The 27,233-nt window shown below is 55.7% G+C and overlaps 2 protein-coding genes across 3 annotated transcripts in view; one reads left to right on the forward strand and one right to left on the reverse strand.

Moving 5' to 3' along the window:
* Positions 1–880: 880 nt before the first annotated feature.
* CDC37 (cell division cycle 37, HSP90 cochaperone) lies at positions 881–12,101 on the reverse strand. Its single transcript, XM_070792814.1, has 8 exons — positions 11,914–12,101; positions 5,213–5,494; positions 4,757–4,865; positions 4,534–4,649; positions 4,069–4,191; positions 3,289–3,471; positions 3,127–3,198; positions 881–1,436 (listed from the first exon to the last, which is right to left on the reverse strand). Exons 1-8 carry the CDS (start codon positions 12,013–12,015, stop codon positions 1,281–1,283), a joined length of 1,143 nt encoding a protein of 380 aa, XP_070648915.1. The 5' UTR covers positions 12,016–12,101; the 3' UTR covers positions 881–1,280.
* An 8,285-nt stretch (positions 12,102–20,386) lies between these two features.
* Positions 20,387–27,233, forward strand: part of PDE4A (phosphodiesterase 4A) — a 44,413-nt gene continuing 37,566 nt past the window's right edge. Inside the window, exons 1-2 of one of the 2 annotated variants that reach the window (XM_070792816.1) lie at positions 20,387–20,449; positions 21,098–21,297. In XM_070792816.1, coding sequence (XP_070648917.1) covers positions 20,402–20,449; positions 21,098–21,297 — 248 coding nt within the window. In that variant the 5' untranslated portion in view covers positions 20,387–20,401. Of the gene's footprint in view, positions 20,450–21,097; positions 21,298–23,962; positions 24,471–27,233 lie in introns of those variants that run through there. The other variant, XM_070792815.1, reaches the window with a different exon arrangement.

Genomic DNA, 27,233 nt, shown 5'->3' on the forward strand with positions numbered 1-27,233 from the left:
TGTGTCCTTGTTTATGATATTATTCTTTAAGTCTTTCCTGGGGCCCAAATATTACTTTGTAAAGGAAGACTGCAGGGAAGGGTGTTCAGGGTGTGGGACAGGGACATGCCGGGGCCCAGATCTTGAGCATGAGTACCAGGTGCTATGTGCACCTGCTCATCTCACTCATTCCTCATCACAGCCCTGGGAAGAAGGCACGAACATTTCTATCACTATACAGAGATGAATGCTGAGGCTGATTAAGCTGCCCAAGGCCACACTGATGGAGAAGCTTAAAGTGCTCAAGGAGCAGAGAGGAGGGAGTTGGTGAGAGGGGCAGTGGGAGACCACGAGGTGATGAGGGCAGGGAGGGGACCAGGCAGATGGTACAGGGCCCCATGAGCTGCAAGGACTTAGGCTTCTACTCTGGGGCAGGCTGTGCTGGGACTCTCATGTTCACAGGCGCTCCCTGCCTGTTGGGGTCCAGTGAGGGTGGAGGAGACAGGAGGCTGGGGACAGGAGTCCAGGCTAGAGGTGACGGGTCCTGGACCAGGGTGGAGAGTGAAGGGCAGTGGACAGACTCAAGATCAATCTTGGAGGCAGTGCTGGCCCCGTGGAAGGTAAGACACAGTGCAGGGTGATGCTCCCAAATGGATGGTGGGAGGGGCTTAGGAGAATGGGAGGAGCCAAAGACTTCATGGGGGTGGGGTGAGAGCTCTGATCCAAAGGTAACCTCAGGAAGGGTTCCAGGTGATGGGAGAGCCTGGAGTGTGGATGGGGGACACAGCCCATTTGCTGGAGGGCAAAGCCAGGAGTGTCACAGGCCCAACTGCCAACACTCACAGGTCCCTTCCCAACCCCAAGAGAAGAGCTGTGCCCACAGCCCTCGTGACGCCCCACAGAGCATCTGAAATCCTTTATTGGAAGATAATTGCTGTTTACTATATAGAAGACTTGACGCGGGCAAACAGTGAAAACAGCCCACAGTGACTGGAGCAGGCCCCTTGGCTGGGGACCCACCCCCACCCCATGGACCAACCTGGCAACCTCTGCCCCTCCCTGGATCCCCGGGCCTTTGGCTTAATGCTGATGGGGGGCTGCAGGCAGTGAAGCCCCTTTGACTCAAAGCAAAGACTTGGATGAGGGCTGGGGGAGAGGGGGGAGGTGGAAGGGGCGTGGGAGGGCCCCTCCGGGCTAGGTTGGGGAGCAGCAAAAGCGGAGGAAGCCTGGACCTGGGGAGATGGCATCTATTTTTGTTTTCTGAAAAGGGGCACACAGGGGCCTGCGGCGGCCAGGTCAGGTCACACGCTGACATCCTTCTCGTCGCCTGACTTGGAGGTGGCTTCCAGCAAGGGGTCCCCAGTACCCGCCTCCTCCCCATCCTTGGCCTCGCTGGACTTGGAGTTGGGGACCCAGAGGCCTGAGTCGATGCAGCGCTGCATGTGGTACTTCGCATCCTGTGGGGAGAAGGGTGGGAGGGTGAGGCTGGGCTGCCACCTACTGGTGGCACCCCTGTCCCCTGCACATCCCCAAGCCCACTTTCTGCTCTTTCTACATCAGAGCTGTCTGGGAGGAGGGTAAACTGTAATCTATGTCTGTAATCTGTGCTATCCCACATGGCAGCTACCAGACGTGGGTGCCTACTGAGAACTTCGAATGTGATTGGTGCAAGGCAAGGACAGAGCTTGAATTTTTATTTTATTTTTTTAAAATACATTTATTTGGCTGAGCTGAGTCTTAGTTGTGGCATGTGGGATCCAGTTCCCTCACCAGGGATCTAACTTGGGCTCCCTGCACTGGGAGCGTGGAGTCTTAGCCACTGGACCACCAGAGAAGTCCCTGAATTTTACTTAACTTTAATTCAAATTTAACTTCCGAGGTGGAACTAGTGGTAAAGAAGTGAAGTGAAAGCTGCTCAGTCATGTGTAACTCTTTGCGATCCCCAGGACTATATAGTCCATGGAATTCTCCAGGCCAGAATACTGGAGTGGATAGCCGTTCCCTTCTCCAGGGGATCTTCCCAACCCAGGGATGGAACCCAGGTCTCCTGCATTGCAGGCAGATTGGCAGATTCTTTACTGTCTGAGCCACCTGGGAATCCGAGTGGTAAAGAACCTGCCTGCCAATGCAGAAGACATAAGAGACACCGGTTCAATTCACAGGTCGGAAAGATCCCCTGGAGGAGGAAACGGCAACCCACTCCAGTATTCTTCCCTGGAGAATCCCATGAACAGAGGAGCTTGACAGGCTACATGGGGTCACAGAGTCAGACATGACTGAAGCAACTTAGCACAAACAACTCAAATTTTAAGTGCAGGTCTAGAACAAGGGTCAGTAAACTTTTTAAAAAAAAATAAAAAGCCAGACAACAGATATTTTTGGCTTGCAGGCCGTGGTCCCTGTCAAAACCTCTCATTCCATCACACCTCAATTTTATGGCTGCAGCACAAAATCAACTATAGACAAGATGAAAATAAACCAGCCTGGCTGCTGCGGTTCCAACAAAATTTTATTTACACACAGGCAGTGAACCTTTGAGCCAGACTCTCTGAAGACCCTTGGTCTACATGCTTATCCCCATAGAAGCTTCTAGAAACCCTGAGCTGGTCTAGAGACTAGATCCGTTTTATAGATGAGGGAATCAGTGTGGCCAACCAGTGAGCCAAGCAGCAGGAAGGGGCTTAAACAGAGATTTATTAAAACTCAGGGTACTTATCTACCAGTGCTGTTACTGCTCCAAAGAGCTGAGGTTCACCAGCGCCAACCACGTACTTGGCCCTCCCCACAGATTTTGTGAGTTAATATGTTTTTGAGAGATACTGGTTTGATGGGGTAACTGAGACTGTGGAACAGGCCTCTCTGAGTTGCTGGCAAAGGTGGAGTCAGCTGGGTGCGCTCACAAACAGCCCACAGGGACAGGGACGCTCAATCTAGATGCTGGGCACATAGCAGCTGCTCAATAAAAGTGAGACAGCATGGGGCATGAAGCCTGGCTGTCTTGTGTGCCAGCCACAAGGTGACAAAACCTCCCTGGCTCTTTTGAGAAGCCAGGAGGGACACTGCCAGCAGCAACGTGGTCAGCAGGGCTGGAGGAGGTGGGGGAGACACATTGCCTGACCAGGTGGGCTTGGGTGTGTGGTTACTCACCGTGGGGTCCATCTTGCTGATGGCATCTTGGAGCATCTGCACATCCTTCGCGTCAAAGCACTTCTGAAGTTCCTGTGGGTGCAGGGGGTGGGGTCAGGGCCTAGGTCCCAGGGATCCCACTGACAGCCCACCTGCCACCTGCCAGGGTCTGGGGAGCCTCACCTCAGGAAGGGACTCGTAGACCTCGACGGGGTCCAGGCCGCCGGGGCCAAGCCGCTTCTTGCGCTCCTCTTCCTCGTATTCCTTCATAGCCTTCTCAATGCGCAGCTTGGCACGGCCCCGCACGCGGTCTTTGAAAGCCTCCAGTTCGTCATTGAAGCCCTCCATGTACTGGCGGTCGGCAGTCTGCAGGGGAGGGAGGGTGTTCACCAGGGGAGACTGGGGAGCCCAGGACCCTCCCAATGCAGGTACTCAGGGATGCCCCAGGGCTCCCCACAGCTGGTCCTGAACTAAATCACGGGTACTCTGGGGCTCAGGCCTCTCCTCTGCTCTGTCTAGCCTCCTCCGTCTTCTCTGAGCTAAACCTTATGCCCCTGTGCTTACAAGCATCTGACTGAATGTCCGCTTATACTGCAGACTTGTGACACCCACCTCCTCCACGTCTTCCTGTGGAGTCTCGAAGGCACCTCAAGCTCAACACAGCTACCCTCGATCATCCTCAGGTCTGCCCTGAATCTCCCCTAGCTGTGCTCTTCCGGTGTTCAGATAAGAAACCCACAGGTGCCCATGACTCCGGCCCTCACCTAGGTTGGGACTTTCAGCACGTCCTGCCAGCTCGGCTTTCCAAATCTCCACTGGAGCCACCCACTACCCAGCTCCTCTACGGACTAATCCTCTGCTGATGGATGAGATTCTGATCACAGGGGCTTGAGTCCGAGTGGATCCGCATCTGCCTCCCCCAGTGGACCGCAGGCTGATCCCTGAGGAGGACCACCTCCCTACCTTGATCTTGGTGAAGAACTGCCGGAAGCAGGCACGGGGGTCCACCTTGAGGCTCTTGGCCAGCTCCAGGATGAACTGCATGACGATGGTCTGGTGAGCCACCTGCTCCATGAGGGCGCATTTCTGCGAAGGGAGGACAGTGTTACCGAGTGGCGGGCTCCTGTCCCCAGCCCTCATTGTGTGAAAACACAACTTGCACTTAGACCTTATCCGTGGCTTACTTGGACGCTAGTCTTAATATTTAACTTCAATGTAAAATTAATGCCCTCTTCCTCCTAAGAGATAATGGTATGGCTTCCTATACTAGACTCCAGTGTTTAAAAATGCATTCTTTTTCCCTTCATGCCTACTGCAATGTTCTGAACAAACATGAATGATAAAAATAGAATTTAAAAAATAAGAGAAAAAAAAAGGCAAAGCCTTTTGGGCCCTCCCCACCCCCCACTCGGCAGTGTCTGCACGCACCTCCTCCACCTCTAGGTCAATGCACCAGATGACCAGGTAGTTGGCTGTCTCCTCACACACCAGGTGGACGTTGTCTGACAGGTACTTCTGGCTGTCGTCCCAGCGGCGCAGCATGCCTGCCAGAAGGCGATGGCGAGGTGCTCCAAGGGCCTCCCGGAGGCAGAGGGCCGGCCCTCTCTCATGCGCACCACCCACCTGGAGCCCACGCCTGGGCCCAACTCACCGAAGTGTTTGATCTGTTTCTCATACTTTTCCACGAAAGTTTTGTGTTTCTGCTCCCTCACCTCTTCAGACTCCTCCTCCGCCTGCTCAGGCTTGGTGTTGACCATGCTCTGTGGTGAGGCGAGAAGGGGAGTGGGCTGGGGCAAGGCTGCGGCCGCGGGGCGCCTCGAACATGGCCGGGCCGGCCGCGGCCGCAACGCCCATCCCATCCACAGCGGAGGCGATGACGGCGCCGTGCACATCAGTGTGGCGTGGGCGTGGCAGGCGTGGCCTCGGACTGGGGCCTTCGAGCAGATCAGAGGGAGGGGTACTGGTGGGGTGCCTCACCGGCCGGGCCCCCCACCTGCTCCCTTCCCCTCCGGCACTACCCCCCTTTCCGCCAGCATCCGTCCATTCCTAGATCTGCGCAGTGCTCCCTGCCCCCACCCACTGCCCGTCACGCCCAGGCCCCGCCCACCTTGCTGAAGCCATCCTTGCTGAGCGTGTCCACGTTCCAGGGCATGCTCTTCTCCTTCTTGCGCATCTCCTCCAGCTTTTGCTCCCAGCTCCGCTCCTCCTTGCGCAGCTGCTGCGCCTCAGCCTGCAGCCGCTCCAGCTCGGCCTTGCCGCCCTCTCCCTCGGCCACCTCCAGCTCCTTCAGCTTCCGCTGGCACTCGGCCACCTTGCGCTTGCACTCGCGGCAGCCCCTGTCCAGCTCCTCCTTCTCTTTCTGGAACTGCTCCATGCGCTCCACCCGGGCCTGAGGGTTGGGCACTGCCCGTCACTCTGGGGAACAGCCTGGCCCTGTCCCCGGCCCCAGGCTCTCCACAGTTGGCACCTGGGATGACCCCAGAGAAGGTCCACACCAACCTCCATGCACTGGATTCCAGGCTCCTGCTCTCACCCCTAAAGTAGGCCTGAGCTAGGGCGGGTCCCTTCTCTGCACAGGAGCTTCTATGGCTGCCGTCCCCAGCGGTCCAGTGAATAAGAATTCGCCTTCCAATGCAGGGGAAAGTGGTTTGATCCCTGGTTGGGGAACTAAGATCCCACATGCCTTGGGGCAACTAAGCCGACAGGTCACAACTAAAGAGCCTGTGTACTGCAATACACAGGATCAAAGATCTTGTGGCATAAAGATCTTGCATGCCACAACTAAGACTCAATGCAGCCAAGTATATAAATAAATATTTTTAAAAATAAGAACCTTCTATGACTCCTACCTCATTCAGAGCAAAAGCCTAAGTCCTCCCCAGAGCCCATAAAGCCAAGCACAACAGTCTCCTCCACAGCCTCATCTCCTCCTGCTCCGCCCCTCCCTCCAGCCACAATGGCTGCCTCACCTTTTCCCAACTCACTTCAAGCCTCAGGGCCTTTGCACTGCCTGTGTGTTCCCTTGGCCTGGAATGTTCTCTCTTTAGATCTACCTCACCTCCCTAAACCCTGCATCCTCATCATCTTCAAATGCCTCTTACGGGGAATTCCCTGGTGGTCCAGTGATTAGGGCTCTGAGGCTCCACTGCTGGGGACCAGGGTTCAATCCCTGGATGGGGAACTGAGATCCTGCAAGTCATGCAGCGCACTCAAAAAAAATGTCCCTTCCAGATGAGGCCTTCCTTGATGCTGCTGAGGATCACAATCGCCCCCTCTTCTGCTCTGCCTGATCTTCCTCCTCAGCACTTGTCATCTGACAATATTCTGTGACAGTTCTCTCCCCTGTTTTGGGTGCTGTCCACCTCCAAGGAGACGGGCTCCACAAAGGTGGGGATCTGATCACTCTTGTGACTCTAGACCCAGGAACCTGGTGCACAGCAGGGACTTAAGACTTGTTGGATGTAATAATCACACGTTGGAAGAAGGCCTCCCCTCTCCCCAGGGTCTCAGGCTCCCCTCCTGCCTGGAGCACCCTCGGTAACACTCAAGCACCCTACCCTGGCCACATGGCCCTCCAGCCACTGCTGTCTTGGTGTCTTACAGGCACCACCAGGTCTGTGCCCAAGACTGAACTCCCCACCTGAGCTCCCCCAAACCTATTTTTCTGCTGTATCCTCCCTCAGGGAAGACCCTCGCCCCTGCCTCCTGCCCCCAGCTGAGGCCTGCTGTGAGTCATTCCCTCCCTCTCTGCCACCAAATCACCACGAGTTTCCTTTCCAGTCGTTCCTCTAATGTGCTCCACCCCATGTGCTGCATCTGGATCCGCAGGGCCTGCACAGCTGTCTCCAGGCCAACATGCCTCTGAAGCCCAGTGTGGTACCCACCAAACTCCTGCATACCCCCATCCTAGACGCTGCTCCCCAGAACTCTTCTGCTGCACCCCAAGCTGAGTGGCGGCACGTCATCTCAGCTTCCTCATCCAGACCCCTCACTGGGTCACGGGGCTCTGTCACTGTCCACCCCTGCCCCAGTTCCCCATCACCTCCCCCAGCTCCCCGCAATGTCTGCTCAACCCAGAGCCATGGCCTGAACACTGAGAGGTGCCACAGCTTTCCATCACCTGCCCCTGGTTCCCTGCACTGTCTGCTCAACCCAGAGCCACACACTGGACCCTGAGAGATGCCATCCCCATCCCCCCAATCCAGGCTCAGAAGCTGCCAGAGTCCTGGAAACGCATCCATCTGACCACAGCCCTCCCTGTTCAGAGGGGACCCCAAATTCCTGCCCCAAGCTGTCCAAATGGCACTAATGTTCCTTGAGGGGCTGGGTTTCAGACCAATGCCGGCCCTTGTGGCTCCCCGAATGGACCGGCTCTCTCCTGCCTCTTAGCCTCTGCACATGCTATTCCTCGCTGCTGGAACTCCCCTCGCTCCATCTGATTTGTCCGCAAGTCTCAGCTTCAACAAAGCCTTCCCAAGTGCGAGACTCCTAGAGTCATTGAGCCCCAAAGGCCCCTCGGTGATCATCAGGTGACATGATGAGATGCTGGTGGAAAGCCTTGAGACCCCAGACCCAGGGTCATACCCCACGGCCACCACATAATGGCTGGGAGTCTCTGGGCCAATTCCCAAACCTCAGTTTCCTTATCTGTCAGAGGCGGACAACAGCACCAACCTCACGAGCTCGCACTGGAAGACACGAAAGAGGCTGTACAGGCCAGAGCCCTGCTGGACGCGCAGTCAGCCCAATTACCACACTTGCTGCTGTCATCACTGTCTGTCCAACAGGACAGTCTCCCTTTCTGGGGCTCAAACAAGAAAGTGCACTTCAATATCTAGCACATGCCTGGTAACTGGGAGCAGTTGCTACTGCATCAGAGCACCTAGCTCCACACCTACTGGCAATGTGACCTTAGCAAGGTCGCTTACACCTCCCCCTGCCTCGGTGTCCCCCTCTATGAAACGGGTGTGCTGAATTGCTTCAGTTGTGTCCGACTTCTTGTGACCCTATGGACTGCAGCCCGCCAGGCTCCTCCGAATTGCCGTTTCCTTCTCCAGGGGATCTTCCCGAACCAGGGATCGAACCCACGACTCTGGTGTCTCCTGCACTGGCAGGCAGGTTCTTTACCACCAGCGCCACCTGGGAAGCCCTATGAAATGGGGCCTCACAGGGTTGTTGTGAGGATTAAACGAGTTACCTCAAGGAAACCGCTTGCAACATACTGTCCTCACCATCGTCATGGCCACGGTCACCAGAATAGTTGCTAACCTACTTCTGTGCTTTACCCGAGCTCATATCTCCAGGCTCCAGCACAAGGCCAGGCACATGTGGGTGAGAACCGGGAGACCCGAGCCCTTCTCTCACACCCCACTGGACTGACATGGCCAATCACGAGCCTCACTTTTCCCATTTGGTTAAGGGGTGGACAAGACCCTTAAGGCCTTGCAGCCGCTGCTGCCTCCCTTTCTTCACGATAGGCCCATGTCTTTCTGAAACCTTCCCCCGCCTTGAAAGGGGCTATTGGCATCACCGCTGGCCTCAGGGGACATCAGGAACCTACCACACCGCTGATATCTGCTGGGTGGCCATCAAAATCCCCCGGCATCCTCTGAGCAGTCGCCACGGAGGCCAAAGCTAAATAAAGGCCTCCTGGAGCTGCTCTGCTAGGGGTGGCAGCCTGCCCAACCTGGGCTTTACACCTCCGGGAGAGGCTGTGTCAGGCTGGGCAGGGCAGAAACCTCAGTGGCGAGATGGGGCCACAGGTGTCCCTGTTTCCTGCCTTACACAGAAAGGGGGGACCCGAGGCTCACAGAACCTGGATGCCGCCCGGCTCACTGGAAGAAGCCAAGAGAAACCAGGATTGGCAGCTGTTTCTGGGCAAGGGAGCCAGGGAGCTAGAACTGGGAAGACTCACTTGTCCCCTTCTGGAGCCTTGGGATTATTTTTTATTTTTTACCATGAACATGAATTATCCAAGCAATGATGACGACAGGAGCTAAAGTTTCCACAAAGCTTATTACGTTCCAGTGCTGTCCCGCAAGCAGTACACACGTTAAATTCATAAGGCGGCTCTCACAGCAAGCCTGTTGGGTAGGCACTATTAAGACCGCCAGCTGGGGAAACTGAGGCACACAGCGATCAAAACTCACTTCGGGGGACTTCCCTGGTGGTCCAGTGGCTGAGACTCTGTGCTCTCAATGCAAGGGGCCCCAGTTTGATCTCCGGTCAGGGAACTATTAATAGATTCCACATGCTGCAACTAAAGACCCAGCACACTGTAACTAAGACCCTGTGTGGTCAAATTAATTAAAAAATAAAATAAAATAAAACACCTCACTGGATCACAGCAAGTCAGTGATATTCAGAAGGAGCAGGATATGAACCCAGTCGGGCAGGCCTGTGCTCACAAGGGTACCAGGCCACCTTTTGGCTAATCCCCTCTTCCACTCTTAGTATTGCTTACTCTTTCCTCCCAGGCCCTGAGCCAAGTTCTTTCCAGATCTAATCTCATTTCATTTTCACGATAGTCTCATGGAGGCAGGGGGCTCGCTCCCCCAAAGCAGTGATGGTCCTGTGGCAGGGCTGGAGCTCAGGCTGCCGGTCACTGGCAGCGGAACCTCATGCTGGAGACACCAGGCTCCCTGCCTCCACTCATCTCCACGACAGCCCTGGGTCCTCAGCGGTTGGACAGGAAAAGGTTTTGCGCCAGGAGGGAGTCGGGCGTGGTGAGAGGACACTGTATGGGAGCGGGCATGGCCTCCCAAACCAGCAGGACCAAACCTGGTGATAGAGATCAACTACGTGACCAGAATAGGTGTTCCCAAGAATAGGCTTTAGAGCTTTGCGGAGAGCTTCAATATTTCATCATAAAATGTCACATGTGGCAAGAGAGAAATGCTAGAACTTTCTTTTTCCACTCCAGTGGCTTGCCCACCAGGTACACTAGCCAGGTGAAAGGGTTAGGCACTCAATCGTATCCGACTCTTTGCAACCCCATGGACTGTAGTCTGCCAGGCTTCTCTGTCCATGGGATTCTCCAGGCAAGAATACTGGAGTGGTCACTGTTCACTACTCCAGGGGATCTTCCCCACCCAGAGATTGAACCTGGTCTCCTGCATTGCAGGCAGATTCTTTACCATCTGAGCCACCAGGGAAGCCCTAGCCAGGAGGCTGCTGCTTTAAGAAATGGGTTGGACCCAGAACCGGGACTAGATGAAGGCACGGTTACTGTGTCTCAGCAGGATGAGGAAGGGCGCTTCTAGGAGTTTCTGGATAAACAACTGCAAACTGATACATGGGAAGATAAAATGAGGCCTTCCTAACTGGAAGGTTCTAGGAGGTATATGCCATAAGCGTGAGAGCAGAGCAGCCCCTGGAATGTGGGTGTAAGAGCTCTGAGTTGGTGGAGCAAGAAGTTAGCACACAAGGTCTCAGGAGAGTCATTCTGTTGGCCTGTGAGCACAGCTGGGCGGGGGGCGGGGGGTGGGGGGGGGTTTGCAGGCTGTCGAAAGAACATACAGACTTGGGATTCTGGGGGTCTGTATTTGGGGGAAAATAGATAAAAGAAGGGGCAGTGAATCTGGAATCAGGATGGGAGGGTTCCTTGTAACAGCAGGGTCATTGTGGGTATTTAAGAACACACCAAGTTTGGGTCAGAAGGGAGATGGGGTGGATTTGGGTCCTGGACTTGGGTTTGAATGAGGCATCCTGAAGCTGGCAAAGGTTCCCACTGAAGTCTGTCTCGGGGGTGGGCGGGGACTGGGTGTGAGGTACCAAGGAGGGGCAGGGGTTCTGGCTGGGCAGGAAGCCACGTGGGTAGGGTTTCCTGATGTAATGGGAAATTGGGTCTAACAGTACTGAAGGCTGAAGGAGAGCCTCCGGAATTGGAGGCTCCATCAGGGTGGAGGTGGTGGTTCATTCTGAACAGGACCCAGGTTTCAAAATTCCAGGCCTAGATGAGACTGAGGGCCCTGGGGGGAGGGGGTGCCAATCTTTGTTCTAGGGGAGGGGTCTTGGGTGTGGGTTGGAGTCCCAAGCCAGGAATAGAAATCTCAGGGGAAGACAGAATTGTTTCATTCAGAGGAGTAAGACTTCTGGATCTGAACCATAAGGATCCAGAAAAGCAGGTCGCAGAATAGACAAACTATCGGGAACTCTAGGGTTTTGGAGGGCTTCCAGACGGCGCCAGTGGTAAAGAACCTGTCTGCGAATGTAGGAGACATAAAAGACGCGGGTTCGATCCCTGGATTGAGAAGATCCCCTGGAGAAGGAAATGGCAACCGACTCCAGTATTCTTGCCTGGAGAATCCCACGGACAGAGAAGCCTGGCGGGTTACAGTCCATGGGGTCACAAAGAGTTGGACACGACTGAAGCGACTGAGCACAGGGGTAAGGAGGGGCCATGGAACAGCCAAGATCTTAACTGGGTACCCGACTAGGTTCAGGATCCAGATTCTGAGGTAGAAATCTGGGTGTAAGTGGAAGATCCCAAGCAGGATTGGGAGGCACGTCAAAAGCTTATCTTGGCAGTCTAAATTCTAAAAAGATGCCGTACAGGTCAACCTGGAGTTTCAAGAAGAAACTAGAAAGGGGGGGGGGGGGCGCAGGCATCGCGGGTAAGGAACTCAGGGGTCCCGGCAATTCTATGGCCCCGGAATTGAATCGAGGAACCCTGGGCTATTCGGAAAGTCCAGGCTGTAGGGGGCAATCCCAGGTATTAATGGCTGGGCCCCCCCGGCAGTATCAGGGGTCAGAACTCTGAAGCGGAGTCCCGGGAGTGGGGGAAGGGGCTGGGCGCGCGCGCTCTACCTGGTGCCGCCAGCGGAAGAGGCTAGCGGTGTCGATGTTGGGGTGCGTCTCGTCTTCATCGTCAGACACCTCGATGTGGTCCCACACGCTGTAGTCCACCATCTTGCCTCGGGGCCCAGCCCTCCAGGGCTCTGGTAACTGTAGCGGCGGCGGCGGCGGCGGCGGCGGCGGCGGCAGCACTGAGACTCAGCCCGCGGAGCCCCGCCCCTTCCGCTTCCGCCCGGGCGCGCACGCCCCGCCCGCGCGTGACGTCACATCCTTAGTAACCTCAGCAGCGGCACTGGCGACCAAGTTCTTAAAGAGCCCTGCGCACGTGTTTCGGCTCTCGGGAGTCCGTTGAGACCTCATCCCATCGGGCTTCCGGCCTCCACTAGGCCCCTCCTGGGGACTTACTGGTGGGTTCGCCAACCTCGAGCCCCCCTCATCTCCCGCTACCCCACGGTGGGCGTTTACGGCAGCCCTGGGAAAGGGGGCAGTTGGCAAGACTGAGAAAGAGGATTGTCCTCTTAGCCACGCCACAGTGACGTCAGCCTGAGCCCACTGCTGGGGCTCGGCCTCGGCGAAAGACCTCGCTCCCGTCTTTTGTGAAGAGGGACTTTGTGCTGGAGATGGTGCCTGATGGGAAAGGACCTTCCCAGTCCAAGGGGTACAAGGCCCTGCTCTGGGAGGGTCTAAGTGAAGGAAGGTTGTGGCCCTGCCCTCGAGGAGCCTAGATGGGGGCGATGTGGCCCTGCCTTGAGAACTGGTGTTTCCCTGGCTCGGACCACAGCTTCCCCTCTCGCCTCCCCCATCTTCTGCCACTCCTTAGCCGGGATTGGCGCATACACGCCCCCTCTGGAATCACCCGACCGCACTTAACGGGCCTCGGGAGCCTATCCACGGCGGTTCCCCATGCCTCCGCTGGGTGTCGCTAGTGTCTAACTAGCGGCCAGTGCTGGTGCCCCGCGCCAGGTGGGGGAGGGGTGGAAGAGCTTGGAAGTGCGCACGCAGGGGGTCTTTCTCCGTCGAGGTACTCTGGGACTCCTCGCAGTCCCTCCCTCTTTCGTCTGGGATCCCCTTCCTCGTCCCGGACTCTAAGAACTCCATTACATTGAGCTTGGGCGACCGCAGCCACACATTTTCATATATCCCTACCCCCGCTTTGATACTGGGATAAAAGGCTGCGTTGCAGCCTAGGGCCAGGATTATCTCAGATTAAAGGGCGCAGGGCGGAGGACAGGGAGAATGGGAGGAGATTCAGCCACTTGAGTGAAGGGCGCCTATTCCAGATTCCCCCCAACCAAGCAGGCCTTTGTGGGGGCGCTGGAGAGAAAGGAGTAAAGGTCTTTAAATGGGTGGGGTGTGGGGGATTCCCCGGCCCCGGGAAGGGGTGGGGCCATCCGGACAAAAGCGCCCGCCCGCTGCCGCCCCTCCCCCTCACGGTCCATTCAAACCCGCGAGTAGGCGGGCCAGGGCGGGGGAGTCCCCCTTTCCTCCTCCTCTTCCAACCCTGGCAGTTCAGCATCACAGCGGCCGTCAAGGCCCGGGTACGCGCGCGCACGGACCTACATCCCAGCGGGGCTCCCGATCTCACACATACACACACACACACACACACACACACACGCACACGCACACGCACACACACACACACCGGCAAACAAAGGGGCTGAACACCCCGGTCCCCTCCCGCCCCCCAGGCCGGAGAGGGCGGGGCATCCCCTCCCCAGCCCCCCTGCAAGGTAAGCTTTGGACTACGACTGCGGCCGGGAGGGGGACCTGGCGCCCGGGAGGGAGGGGCTCCGGGCGGGGAGAGGGGAATTCCATCGCCCCCCAAGAAAGTCAGGGCCCCCCACGTAGCCGGTTGAGGGCTGCAGGCTGGCCTCCAGGCTGAGGGTGTATAGGGAGGACCCCGAATCGGGATTCCCGTGTAGGCTCGGGGAGGGGGGAGCGGGGGCGGGGGGCGGGGGGTGTCTCTACCTAGCTTCGGAGACTGGAGCTGCCTGGCCCCAACGAATCAGGGTGCCAGGAGCCCCAGCTCCCAGAATTGGGGACAGGGCGCCGGAAGCTCCCCCATCAGCTCCAGGCTTTTACTAATCTCCTACCAACACAGCATCTCCACTCCTGGGGACTGAGACAGATACCCGTGAGTTGCTTCGCACTGTCGCTCGCCCTCCCAACCACCCACCTCCCATCAGCGCATCTCCAGCTGGATGTGTGGTATCTCTCGGGTGGGGGTGGGGGGCTGGGAATGCTCCTCTGGGCTCCCAAGCTTCCTCTGCTGCATCTCACAGCCACACACTGCTTAGCTGCGGTTGTGGGACTGGGCAAACGGCTTTGCCTTCCTGAGCCTCAATTTCCTCATCTGCAAAGTGGGTAATGACTCACCCAGGATTAGGGGAGGTCTTGTTTTCGAGTCCGCATTAGTCCGTCATTTATTTTCAAGCTCACTCCACACGTATTTCCCAAGTGCCTACTGTATGTCAGGGCCCTGTGGCTGGGTGGTCAGACTACAGCAACCAAAGAGACAAGCTGGGTCCCGGCTTGGCTGACCCTGGAGACTGCTGAGGGAGCAAGATCAATATGTGAACAGAGAAACCCCTCAGTGATTTTAGACTGTGAAGACTAAAATTCCATGAGGCATGGAGAGTGATTTCAGGGAAGGGTGTCCAAGATTCAATGAGATTTTATGGTTTGTATCTGCCTTCATCATTCACTTTCTGCTCCACGGGGGCAGGGCCGGTCTAGAAGAGTACCTGGTACACAATAGGTGCATAATAAATGTTGAATTAATTAAAGAGGGAATTTGATTGAAACTATTTTCATAGTGCTTTAGGTCAGGTAGGAGGCTAGTCATGAACCAACCCATCCTGTCTCCCATGTTACAGATGAGGCAAGTGAGTCCCTTAGACCCAGAAAAGGGGAAAGATGTCATCAAAGGCAGTACAGGAAGTTGATGGGATGTTGTCATTCCCATACAAGTGAGGATGGCTGAAGAAATGGTTGTGAACAGCCAAGAATGGAAGAGAATAGAGACCAGACTTGAGCACAGGTCCCTCCAGGAACCCATGACATCTATCAGCCCCTCTCTCCTCATACCACACAGACACAGCCCTATGTTCATCCACTGAAAGGGTATTTACTCAGTGTCTACTATGTACCCAGTGCTCAGGACACAGCAGTGAACAGATCAAAACCCCCTACCCCCATGGAGCTGACATTTAGTAATCAGTGAAGAAACAACAACATAAATATATAACAACAAACTGTGCTTCCCCGGTGGCTCAGCAGTAAAGAATCCGCCTGCAACTCAGGAGGTACAGGAGACAGTTTCCATCCCTGGGTAAGGAAGATCCCCTGGAGGAGGAAATGGCAACCCACTCCAATATTCTTGACTGGAGAATTCCACGGACAAAGGAGCCTGATAGGCTGCAGTCCAGGGGTCGAAAAGAATGGAACCTGATTGAGCAACTGAATTGTTCAGTTCACAATTCAATTCACAAAAGAGAAAAATTGAGGAGTCCACTTTGAGATGGGTATCCAGGAAGACCTCCCAGAAGAGTTGTATTACTTCTCAAACACACACACACACACACACACACACTTTGATCCAGACAAACGTTGTCACGCAAACACCATATACAGGTTGGAGAACCAAAAGTGCCTAAGGCTGCATAGATACTGGGTGGCTGTGCAAAGATCTGAACCCAGAATCCACATTTCTGACCAGTGTAAGATTCTGCATCCATATGTAGGCACCCTCCTCACATGTGTGCATGCACACACACACACACACACACACACAGAGCCAGCCTTATGCCCACATAGACTGATGTGGTATCACTTTGTCACATACACACACTCCTGGCAAGTATGATCTGCTTTCATCTACACAATACTCAGACTCCCAGAGAGTTCTACCTGTCCAGTTGCAAACGGACAGCCATGTACAAAGTCTCATGTTCACATACATGCATTTGCACACACATATGCCCCATGGGGAGGGGGTGGAGCTGAGAGTCCTTCCCAGCTCCAAGGCATGGAGCTTGGGTAGTCACTGTCCCTCCTTAGGCCTGAATGATCTGGGCAAGCTGCAGACAAGGGCATTCATCATCATTTCCATCCCTCTCTGGCCACCCATCGCCATGTCCTCCTGAAGGTGGTGGGGGCTGGGTGAAGCCAGTGCTTCTGTCAGGCCAGGCCAGGAGCCCTGAGCAGCTGGATGAGTCAAGAGGCCCTCCTCAGCCTGAGCCTACTTGGCCATCTGGACCCCCTCCCCAGTGGGCTGCTGCCCAGGATTGGGGGAAGGCAGGTTTAGCGGCTCCCCCACCTCCTGGGCACTCAAGCCAATTTCTGAGGACCTGCCTCCCATGCCCAGGTTTCTGCCAGGGCTGATTTCTACAAAGATGCACAAGTGTCCAGGCAGTGGTGGCGTGTGTGTGTCTCCACCTCCGCCCCCTGGCCTCCTCCACTCCTTCCTTCATTCCACAAATCCTTGAGTACCTACCATGGGCTGTTCTGGGCACTGAGGATACAGCCAGAATCAGCTGCAGAATTTTGCAGAGCCCAGGACCAGATGAAAATGCAAGACCCCAGTTTAAAATTATTATTATTAAGGGATTTCTCTGGCAGTCCAGTGGCTAAGACTCTGAACTTCAAATGCAGGGAGAGTAGATTCGATCCCTGGTTGGGGAACTAAGACCCCACATGCTGAGTGGCCAAAAATTATTTTTTAATTAAAAAAAAATTTTAATGTAAGACTTTAGACCACGACAAGACCATGACAGTAGCACATTAAACCTTCTAAGCATGGGGCCCTGTGTGACTGCTCAGGTCATGTGTCCATGATGCTGGCCTTAGAACAAGACAGAAAAATCCCCTGACCTCATGGAACTAAGGGGTAGGGCAAGCAAAAACAGAAATATATAATACCCCAGGGGCGATGAATGCTGAGGAGAGAAACAAACCTGAGTGAGAGGCAGAAGGAGATGGGGTAGGGGGAGACATCCATGTCGGAAGGCCTCTGAAAAGAGGTAACTTTGAGCAGAGAGGTGAAGGAGATAAGGGAGTCCAGTGGTTTTATTCATCCACTCAAGAGGCATTTGTTGAGCACCTACTCTCTACCAGCATTGTCCAAGATCCTGAAGATTTAGCAGGGGACAAAACAGACCAACATATTGACCTCATGTCTTAATCAAAAGACAGGCAATAGCTAATAAAAGGATAGGTAAATTATATATCTTGTTAGAATGTCATAATTCTAAAACAAAATTAAGGCAGAGTCAGGGAGATTGGAGGTGGGAAGAGCACAGAATATCTGAGGGTGGTTTTCCAGGGGAGGGAAGATCAAGCGCAAAGGCCCTAAGATCAAAATATGCTCAAAGTGTTTGAGGAACAGGGAGGAGGCCAGTGGGATGAGGGGGAGGATGGGAGGAATCTCTGTTAATGTGCTGCTAAGTCGCTTCATTCGTGTCCAATTCTTTGGGACCCTATGGTCGGTGGCCCTCCAGGCTCCTCTGTCCATGGGATTCTCCAGGCAAGAATACTGGAGTAAGCTGCCATGCCCTCCTCCAAGGGATCTTCCTGGCCCAGTGATCGAACCGGCATCTCTTATGTCTCCTGCACTGGCAGGAGGGTTCTTTATCACTAGAGTCACCTGGGAATATGTCTATAGCTCCACTGAATCAACAACAGTGATAATATTATTATGATAGTGGCTACTGTTCCATGAGCACATACTAGGAACCAGGCACTGTGCTCAGAAACTTACATGCATTACTTCACTTCATCTTCACAACAACCTCCTCAGGTAGGTAGGAATATTATCCCCATTTTACGATGGAAACTGAAGATCAGCAAACAAGCTCAAAGAGGCTGGGAAGCTTGCCCCCAGATACACAGCTAATGAGGAGTGGTACAGTCAGGATTTGAATACAGGTCAATGTTAACACTGGAGCCGAAGCCTGGTCCTTACTACGTGACCCTTTCTCTGCCTGTCTGAGCATATGTGTCTGGTCTGTCTGCATACAGAAGAGAGGGTGCCTCTTTCTCTTTATGCTAATTTGTTCCCTCACTTATTCTTTCAGCATTCACTGAGACTATGTGCAGGGGACCACGATGAATGCGTACCATTTCTTGCCCTCACAGAGCTGTAGTGGGGAATAAAAATATAACCTCAAATGATGAGTGCTTTAATAGGGGCAGAATAAGCAGCAGTGGGAGCCCAGAACACCGACTGATTGAGTCTGGTCGAGAAGTGAAGGTGACCATTGAACAATATTCATACATACATCCATTTGTTCAACAGCTGTCTGTCATGAGCTTGCCTGGTGCTAAGTGCTGCATGGGTAAGATGATGTTTATATTCATTTCTACCAGTTGACATTGAACTGAAGTGCTATAGCTAGAGCTATAGGGCAAGAAAAAGTAATAAGAGCCAAGGTAGGGAGTAATGTGGCCAGTCCATAGTAGACTTTCTAGGAACTTAATAAATATGCTCTTGAGTCCTCAAAATAATAACCCGACATTGAACAAAAACTTAGTAAGAGACTACTATGTTCCAGATTCAGTTCTAGGCACCGGGCATATAGTAATTAATAAAACAGATAAAATATTTTTGTCCTCCTGCAGCTGATATTCTGGGGTAGAACAAGACCAACAGTACATGTAATAAGTAAATTACATAGTATGTATTTAGGTGATAAATTCTATGGAAAAAATACAGCAGGATAAGAAAATTCAGGAATCCTGAGGGGCTAGCAACTTTAAACAGCAGTGGGGAGGCGAGAAATACTGAAAAGGTGAGATGTTACGAAGACCTGAAGGATGTGAGGGACCTGTGGATATTTAAGGCAGAGGGAACAGAAAGTGCAAAGGCTCTGAGGTTAGAGAATGCCAAGTGTGTCCAGAAGCAGTCAAGGGGCCAGTGTAGATGGAGCAGAGTGAGCCTAGGGGAGAGTGGGAGGAATGAGGACAGAGACGTTATGCAGGACTCTGTGAGCCTCTTGTTGAGGACTTTGATGTCTCCTCTGAAGAAGGTGAAAGCCATGGAGGGCTCTGAGCAGAGGAGGGTCACGATCTGATGTGGATTCTAATGGGCTCCCACAGGTTCAGATACTTTGGCCACCTGATGCAAAGAGCCGACACACTGGAAACGCCTGATGCTGGGAAAGACTGAGGGCAGGAGGAGAAGTGGGTGACAGAGGATGACATGTAGTTGGATGGCATCACCGACACAATGGACATGAATTTGAGCAAACTCTGGGAAATGGTGAAGGACAGGGAACCCTGGTGGGCTGCAGTCCATGGGATCGCAAAGGATCAGACAGGACTTAGCGACTGAACAGCAGCAGGCTCAGATGTCAATAGCATTTATTAAGCAATTACTGAGTGCCAGTTCTTCAAGAATTCAATATGGTCTGATTTCATTTCTGGAGAAGGCAATGGCACCCCACTTCAGTACTCTTGCCTGGAAAATCCCATAGACGGAAGAGCCTGGTAGGCTGCGGTCCATGGGGTCGCTAAGAGTCGGAGACGACTGAGCGACTTCACTTTCACTTTTCACTTTCATGCACTGGAGAAGGAAATGGCAACCCACTCCAGTGTTCTTGCCTGGAGAATCCCAGGGACGGCGGAGCCTGGTGGGCTGCCGTCTCTGGGGTCGCACAGAGTCGGACACGACTGAAGCGACTTAGCAGCAGATCTCATTTCATTCTCATATAGAACCTGTAAGAATTATCATTCCATTTCACAGAGGTGAAACAGGCTCAGAGAGTTTAATGCACTGACCTACGGCCACACAGCCATAATTTGCAGCGCCTGGGTGCAAAGGTAGAGCGAGCCAGGCTTCCCCTCCCCCAAGCTTTTAGATAGGGATTGCCGGCAGCAGAGCGCACTCTTCACCGGGAGTTGCGTCTGTGTCCCTGTCTGTCTGTTTCTATTTCCACGCGTCCCTGTCTGTCTCCGCGAGCCTCTGCCTGCGCGTCCCCCATCTGTGCCCAAACCGCCGTCTCGCTGCGCCCGGCCCCCGCACATCGGAGCTATTTCGGGTTTAGGCATAAAATCCCAACAGCTCGGAGGAGACGCTTCCTCCGGCCCCCAGCTCAGACCACGCGCCACACGTGGCCGGCTCTGGGAGCTCCCGGTCTTCTCTGAGGGATCCCCAGGCTGGGGAAGCCCCCGCAGGAGGACCGGTGGGGGCTGGGGCGACCCGGGCCCGAGGCTCCCGGCCCCCCAGTGGCCAATCTAGGCATTGACACTGTTCAGAGCCCGGCCGTGCGTCAGCTGTTGCTCTGGCAACGTGCGTGTGACGTCACCAACAGGCAGTGCGTCAGTCACCCGCTGACGTCACGCCCCGGGAGAGGCAATTGGCGAGGTGCGGAGGTGGATTCCATGCTCAGCCCGCAGGGGGAGCCCCAGGGCGCTGATGGTAGACGCCTTTGGCCTGGTCCTGTAGGAGGCACTAGCCGGGGCATGACATGGAGCACCCGAGGCACGCTAGTTTGGCGAAATGAAGAGGAGTCGCAGTGTCCTGTCGGTGGCCGGAACCGGGGACGAGGTGCGAGAGGCGGGGCGGGGCTGGGGACGAGGTTTGGGTTGGGTTGGGGGTCGGGAGCCCCCTAGTGACCACAGCTGCTCACTAAGCCTGGCCCTACTTCCTCGAGGCATCAAGTCTTGTCCCCTCGTGCCTCAGTTTACTCCCTTGACTTCATTATTCTGCTGCTGCCCGGATTAAGAGGCTCTTAGCCCAGGGTTAGAAGGCAGGGCCTTCCAGGGGTTTTCCCAATAGGGAGAGGATTGTAGGGTGGGTGCGGAGAGTTGCTGGGGCTGAAGGTCTTTAGGGTCTCAGATGTAAGGAAGGGAGGAGGCCACATACATTTAAGAGGCTTCGTAGACGTGGAGGGTGGTGATGTGTTAGAAAGGTTTCGTGGTGAGGACGGACTACAGGCATGAGGCCCCAGAAGCCCCAGGATGGAGACATCAAAAGGGAACCCCACAAAAATTATGACTGAGAAAGGGCACCTTTCAAATGTAAGAGCTGGGGACGCCCCCTCTGTGAGAGGGATGCTAAAATGGGAGCGGGGCACAGAAGCCTTAATCCCCATAGGCGCCTCTCTCAGATGGCCAGGGAGGCACGTTACTGCGGGGAGGAGCTCAGAGCTGCCTGACCAGGCTGTACCCCTATCCCGCCCTTGTCTCACCTCAGAGGCCTCGAGAGACCCCCGAGCCGGGCCGAGCCAACATGCTGGGGGCTGACCTCCGACGCCCTCGCCGACGCCTCTCCACGGGTCCAGGCCTAGGCTGGGCTGAGCCTGAGCCCTTGGACCCTGGGGTCCCTCTGCCTCCTCGGCCCACCACTCTGCCGCTGCTGATCCCTCCGCGAATTTCCATCACCAAAGCTGACAGGTAGGCGGGAGGTGGACCGGGCTGGGAGGTGGGATGGAGGAACAGGGCCAGCTGGGCTAATTCCAGCCACCAGCCCTTTCCTTTGCTCCAGGCTCCTGGCTTCCTGAGTTGTGCAAAACCAGCTGAAAGTTCTCCTGGAGCTTGGTGGATCAGGTTGTGACATCCCACCGCCCCCAAGTGGCACCTCTTGCAGGCTTTAGAGGAACCCCTTCTTCCATTTTGCAGCTGCCTCCGCCAGCAAGGAGCAGGGTTTTAGAAAGGTTTTGGACCCTCCAGTCTGCAAGAATGCTCCCATAAGCAGAAAGCTGGGACAGGTTAGGGAGTACACGTCCCACCAATCCGTGTGCACCTCTATTTCCCTTTCTAAGAGGATGTCGTTTCTTCAAGGCGTTAAAAGGGGATAGTGGGACACTGCAGGGGGTCTGGGCTGGCATTTTTCTTTCTTCTGAGCCTAGCTTCACACTGAACTTCCTTGCTCTTTCTCATCTGGGGTCCTCAGAGGGTACTTCAACCCTCCTCTTGGCCCAAGGATGAATTTGAAAGCCAGACGACTGAGCTAGTCCTGGCTGCTGGCGGGCCCTGTCCCCACTGCCCTCCTCGGGCCACTGTTTTCTGCAGCCTCAATCTCCCCACCCACCCCTTTGTCTACTCAAAGGGCTCCAGGGTCTCTGCTTGGATCATGCTACAATGATTCATTTCCAGATGAGGGAAGAAGTGACTGTCATTCTCCTCTCCAAATGGCTTAATGAACCCCCCACCCCAACTCCAAATCCCTCTAGCCTCCTTCAGGCCACAGATCCAGTGACCTGCTCTGGCCCACTGCCTTGGGCCTTCCTTTTTCTGCCACCCCCGCTGTGACCTGACCCCCACACACACAGCATTTACCCCACTCTGAGCTTTGGCCAATCCAACAATACCCCTGACCCCAAGAATTTGGTCCAACCCAAGACCCTCAAGTGATCTGGGGAGGAATCACAGCCCTTGTGAATTCCCTAGAAGCTTTTTTTGGGTATGCACTTGTGGGGAGGGTCCCCGAGAGAAGTGGGGGACACAGTTCTGGCCTCTGGGACATTCAGCGGCTGCTAATGGCAGGGCGGTTCTAGCTCCGCGTTCGCCCACGCCCGGAGCCCCCTCTGGCAGGGAGAAAAGCGGCTGTGGGGGTTGGAGCTTTCTCTCTCTCTCTCTCTCTTTTTTTAATAAGAACAGTGCGGAGGGAGGGCGGTGGCAGACGGCACGGCCTGCCCGGGGGAGCCCTTGAGGGGGGCGCACAGGGGCGGGGCCTGGTTTTGTGGACTGGCTTCCGAGCTCCTTAATCCGGGCGCGCATCGACCGGGGCACGGGCGGGGGATGGGGCACAAGGGTGTGTACACGGCCCTCTGCCCCGCAGCCTCCTTCACCAGGGCTCGGTCCCGGGCCGGGGCGGGGGGAAGGGAGGGCTCTCGGATCCCGCTAGCTCTTTGCTCGCTCGCGCTCGGCGCGGCGCTGGGGGAGGCGGGAGCGTGAGTCACGGCGACTCCCGATTTAGGTGCCGGAAGGGGGGCTCTGCCGGCGGGGGCAGCGGGGAGGAGGCGCGGCTGTTTACTCGCCTGAAAAGGGCACGGGAGTGCGTCCCGCGGCTGCCCGGGACCTGCCTCAGTTTACCTCCTGCAGAAGCGCTTTAGAAGAGGCAGCGACGCACAGAGCGGTGGGCGGGCAGTTGGGGTATCAGCCACCGGGTATCCTTCCGGAGCCACACAGAAACCAAAGGGAAACACCTCAAAGCGGCCCCAGGTCGACCACACACACACACACACACACACACCAACACACGTTGACTCTCTCAGACACCAGTCAAACAGAGGCAGAGTCGAGTGCAAAACTCCGCAAGCGCGGACCGACCACAGTACACACCCAATCGCGTGGGAACACAGGCACAGCTCCCAGGCCACCAGAACAGACCCTGTAGAGGCGCACACCCTCCAAACAGGCAGCACACGTGCACACACTTCCTTCAGACACAGACAGGCACATACACGCACAGCGAAATCCAGATAAACAGGCAGATCGCAGCAGCCAACCACGTGCGCGCACACACTTCGAGCAGACAACGAAAACACAGACAAACCTTCGGAAGAGGCCACGTGCGCGCACATCCCGCCCCGGGCACACACCATCGCCATCCCCTGACCCACCAACAGGAGACTCCCCGAACACCGTCGCAGCCCGCTGCAGGGACCGCGTCCGAGTTACCGGGACCACTCCTCACCAGCTCCCCCTGGCCAGGGGTAGAGGCGAGGACAAGTCCGCACTGGGCTCCGCCCCCACCATGATGGACAGACTGACTGACACACCGGCAACCAGTCGGGTGTCTCCTTCATGATCGGATTAACCGTTTAACTCCTTGGTACCCGTGTGCACCGCGACTAAGGCAGGGAGCTCTGGAGAGAGCCGAGTTCCGGCTCCCCCTCCCCGCGGGGAGCGGGGCTCTGCGTGGGCGGGAAGGGCCCCCTCCTTGGGTGGCTGCCCCCCACTGGCCCGGACGGAGGAGGAGGGGGGCGGTGCTGACAGCCGCGGCGGGCGGGGGGCGGGGAGAGGCGGGACGGGGCGGGGGAGCCTGGGCTGGCTCCGAGCGGGACGCTGAACGCCGAGAGCGCTGCCGAGCATCGAACGGAGAGCCAAGGCGCCGACAGGGAACCTCCGCGCCCGGCCCGGGGGCGATCGGCCCGCAGCGCCCCCGGGTCTCTTCCCGGGACGCCATGGCCCCACCGAGGCCAGGCGCACCTGCGGGACCCCGGGCGCATCAGCTGGCGCGCAGCTGAGCAGGGTTCAGCTGTTTTGGAGAGGCCAGGGCCCCCTAGGGTGCAGGTGGGGGCCAGGGCCATGGAGCCCCCGGCCGTCCCCTCGGAGAGGAGCCTGTCTTTGTCTCTGCCTGGGCCCCGGGAGGGCCAGGCCACCCTGAAGCCGCCCCCCCAGCACCTGTGGCGGCAGCCGCGGACCCCCATCCGTATCCAGCAGCGCGGCTACTCGGACAGCGCGGAGCGCGCGGAGCCCGAACGGCCGCCACATCGGCCCATAGAGCGCGCCGACGCCGTGGACACCGGCGACCGGCCTGGCCTGCGCACATCCCGCATGTCCTGGCCCTCGTCCTTTCACGGCAGCGGCAGCGGCAGCGCGGGCGGAGGCAGCTGCAGGCGGTAAGACTCCGAGCTGCGGACGCGCGCGGAGCGGATAGGCGCGCAGAGAGGACGCAACTCTCTCCACTGACCGCAGGGGGCGCTGTGCTGCGGGTGGGGTCAGTGTGACTGATGGGGACCGAAGGGGAGTTCTGCGGGGGCGTCGAGGACCTGGGCCCCCTGATCGTGCACCGCAAGCGAGGCGTCCAACTGAAGCTGATCCTGGGGTCAACTTAGGAGGCGCCATGCTGCGTGTGTTAACGGGAATCTTAGTTGAAGGCTGCAACTTTAGGTGTCTACGGTGACAGAGCAAGACAACGGCTAGGCTGGGAACCACTTGACCGGGCTTTCCTGGGGGTGCTGTTTTAAGGGCTAGATTCCCTGTGTTTGGGGAACTCTGTAGCGGGGGAGGGGGGAATGCCTGCTAGGACCACAATGCTTCCTGCAGACTGGCGAGCTCTGAGTCCTTCTAAAGCCTGCAAGAACCTATTGGGAGCGGGATTCCTGGACTTGCACTGCAGCTGAGGTCAGTAATCTAAAGGGGGCCTCTGAGGGAGCCCTATCTTGGGGGCTGTGCGCTATGTGGGAGTCCCCTCTCAGGGCAGGAATGTTAAGGCTCAGTAGCTGCCTAGAGGGAAGGAGCAGTGTTCAGGGGGCGCATAGTCCCAACATAGGGTGAGGGAGTCCCTGCCTCCTCTAATGACAGTGATGAGGTGTGTTGGGTACCCTCTCATTGACCGGAGTTGGTCATCCAGCTGTTGGGAATGGCCAGCTGTGGCTGCATGCTCTGCCTGGGTTTCTGGGGTCCTGTGACTGTCACAGCATAACTGTGCATGTTTCCAGGATATTGTAGTTTGTGACATGCTGACTACGTGCTCCCAGGACAGTGATTGTTGTCTATGTGACTTGTGTGCTTCAGGGACATGGTGATGGGGTCCCTATGACTGTGTGTTCTTCGGGTCTGTGCTTATATGACTATGTGCTTCTGGTACAGTGACTATGACGGTGACTTCATGTAGCCCTGGGGCACAGTGACTTTGCAGGGTGACTGTGTGTGCTCCTGGGATGCTGTGATTATGACAGCATGGCTGTGCATGTTACTGGAACACTGTCATTGTGACAGCATGGCTGTGTGTGCTCACAGGACGTTGCGATTGTGTCACTGACTATGCGTGCCCATAAGACATGGTGAGTGTCGTAGAGTGACTGTCTGCTCCTGGGACAGTGATTATGACAAGGTGATGGTGTGTCTCTGGGGCAGTGATGGTGACAGACTCAGGACAGACTCCTGGGACCGTCATTAAGACAGAGTGACTGTAGGGCAGTGATTGTGACAGAGTGTCTCTGGGATGCAGTGATGGTTGCCCTGTGATGTGTATACTCCTGGGGGCCATGTGATTGTGTCAACACGACTGTTCGTACCTGGGACACTGTGATTGAGACACTGCTCTAGGATGCTTGCGTGTCCTGTGCCTGGGTGTTGGTGCTCTGACTTTTGGGGTGTGCTTCTGACTGCCTGGCATGCCAAGCTCTAATTACCTAATGTTCCTATGATGCTCTGGTGTCTGACCTTGTGTCCTGGTGACATGTGTGACTCATGGCTTTGACTGCGTGCTTTGTCTGACTCCCATGGGAGTTTGGAACATCACTGGGACAGTCAGATGCAGGCCTCTCCCAGAGTTCCTGAGGGAGGCCCCTCTAGGCTGGGACCCTCCTATTCTGGCCTTCTCTGGGGACCTCCAGCTGGCACCACAGCCTCTAGATCACCCACCCACCTCCATTCGGGACACACCCCAGCCTCAGCATCCCTGACCCCATCCCAGGAAGCAAGTGTCATGGATCCAGTACTCACAGCCTGCTATTTCCCAGAGGGAATTGAAGGAAAACAAAGCTGGAATCAACAGGAAATGCCAAAGACCAGGGGCAACTTGCCAAACTGGCTCAGGTCACTGTCCTGAGACACCCACAAGGGGGTGGGGTGCAATAGGAACAGAGCGTTATTCCCTTTTTAGGCCCCAGAGATTCCTCCTACCCTGGTCTCTGGGGTGCTGACTCTCTTGGGACAATGACTGAGTGATAATAACCATCATTATCTTAGTGGCGTCCAACTCATAATGGCTTGCTCTTGGGCTCCATGCCGGGAACTTTTCCACATTTCATCTCCAGTGATCCATGAGGTATTCCTGTTGGACACATGGGAAGCAGAGGCCCAGAGGGGCAAAGCCTGTTCTTCTTACCCAGGTTCACACAACCAGGAAATGGCAGAGCTGAAATTCATTCCAACACAGGTCCCCTCTGATTCCTGTGCACCCTGGGCCAAGTGTCTTGGCCTCTCTAAGCCCCAGTTTCCCCATCTGCCTTTCCCCAACTGCCTTGTGGGGGTCATTTGAAAAAGATACATTTATTTATTTTTAGCTGCTTCGAGTCTCAGTTGCAGTGCAAGGACTTCTCTCTCGTTGTGGCTCTTGGGCTTAGTTGCCTATACAGCGTGTGGGATCCCAGTTCCCTGACCAGGGATCAAACCTGTGTCACCTGCATTAGAAGGTGGATTCTTAACCTCTGGACCACCTGGGGTCATTTTTAAAAAAATAATTAATTAATTACTTTGGCTGTGCTGGATCTTAGTTGCAGGATTTGGAATCTAGTTCCCTGACCAGGGATTAAATCCAGCCCCCCTGCGTTGGAAGTGCAGAGTCTTAGCCACTGGCCCACCAGGAAGGTCCCCCGTAGGGCTCATTTTGAGAATTCTGTGAGATTGGGGATGTGTGTAAAGGACTTAACACA

The sequence above is a fragment of the Bos indicus genome, chromosome 7 (genome assembly GCF_029378745.1).
Source record: "Bos indicus isolate NIAB-ARS_2022 breed Sahiwal x Tharparkar chromosome 7, NIAB-ARS_B.indTharparkar_mat_pri_1.0, whole genome shotgun sequence".
Classification (NCBI taxonomy): domain Eukaryota; kingdom Metazoa; phylum Chordata; class Mammalia; order Artiodactyla; family Bovidae; genus Bos; species Bos indicus.

What these genes read in the sequence shown, in the direction of transcription:
- CDC37 (XM_070792814.1), bottom strand. Translation starts at nt 12,015, where the DNA reads ATGGTGGACTACAGCGTGTGGGACCACATCGAGGTGTCTGACGATGAA. An exon ending in TCTACGAGTCCCTTCCTGAG is followed by an intron (nt 3,199 to 3,288) that starts GTGAGGCTCCCC and finishes CTGCACCCACAG; the next exon opens with GAACTTCAGAAGTGCTTTGA. An exon ending in TCAGCAAGATGGACCCCACG is followed by an intron (nt 1,437 to 3,126) that starts GTGAGTAACCAC and finishes TTCTCCCCACAG; the next exon opens with GATGCGAAGTACCACATGCA.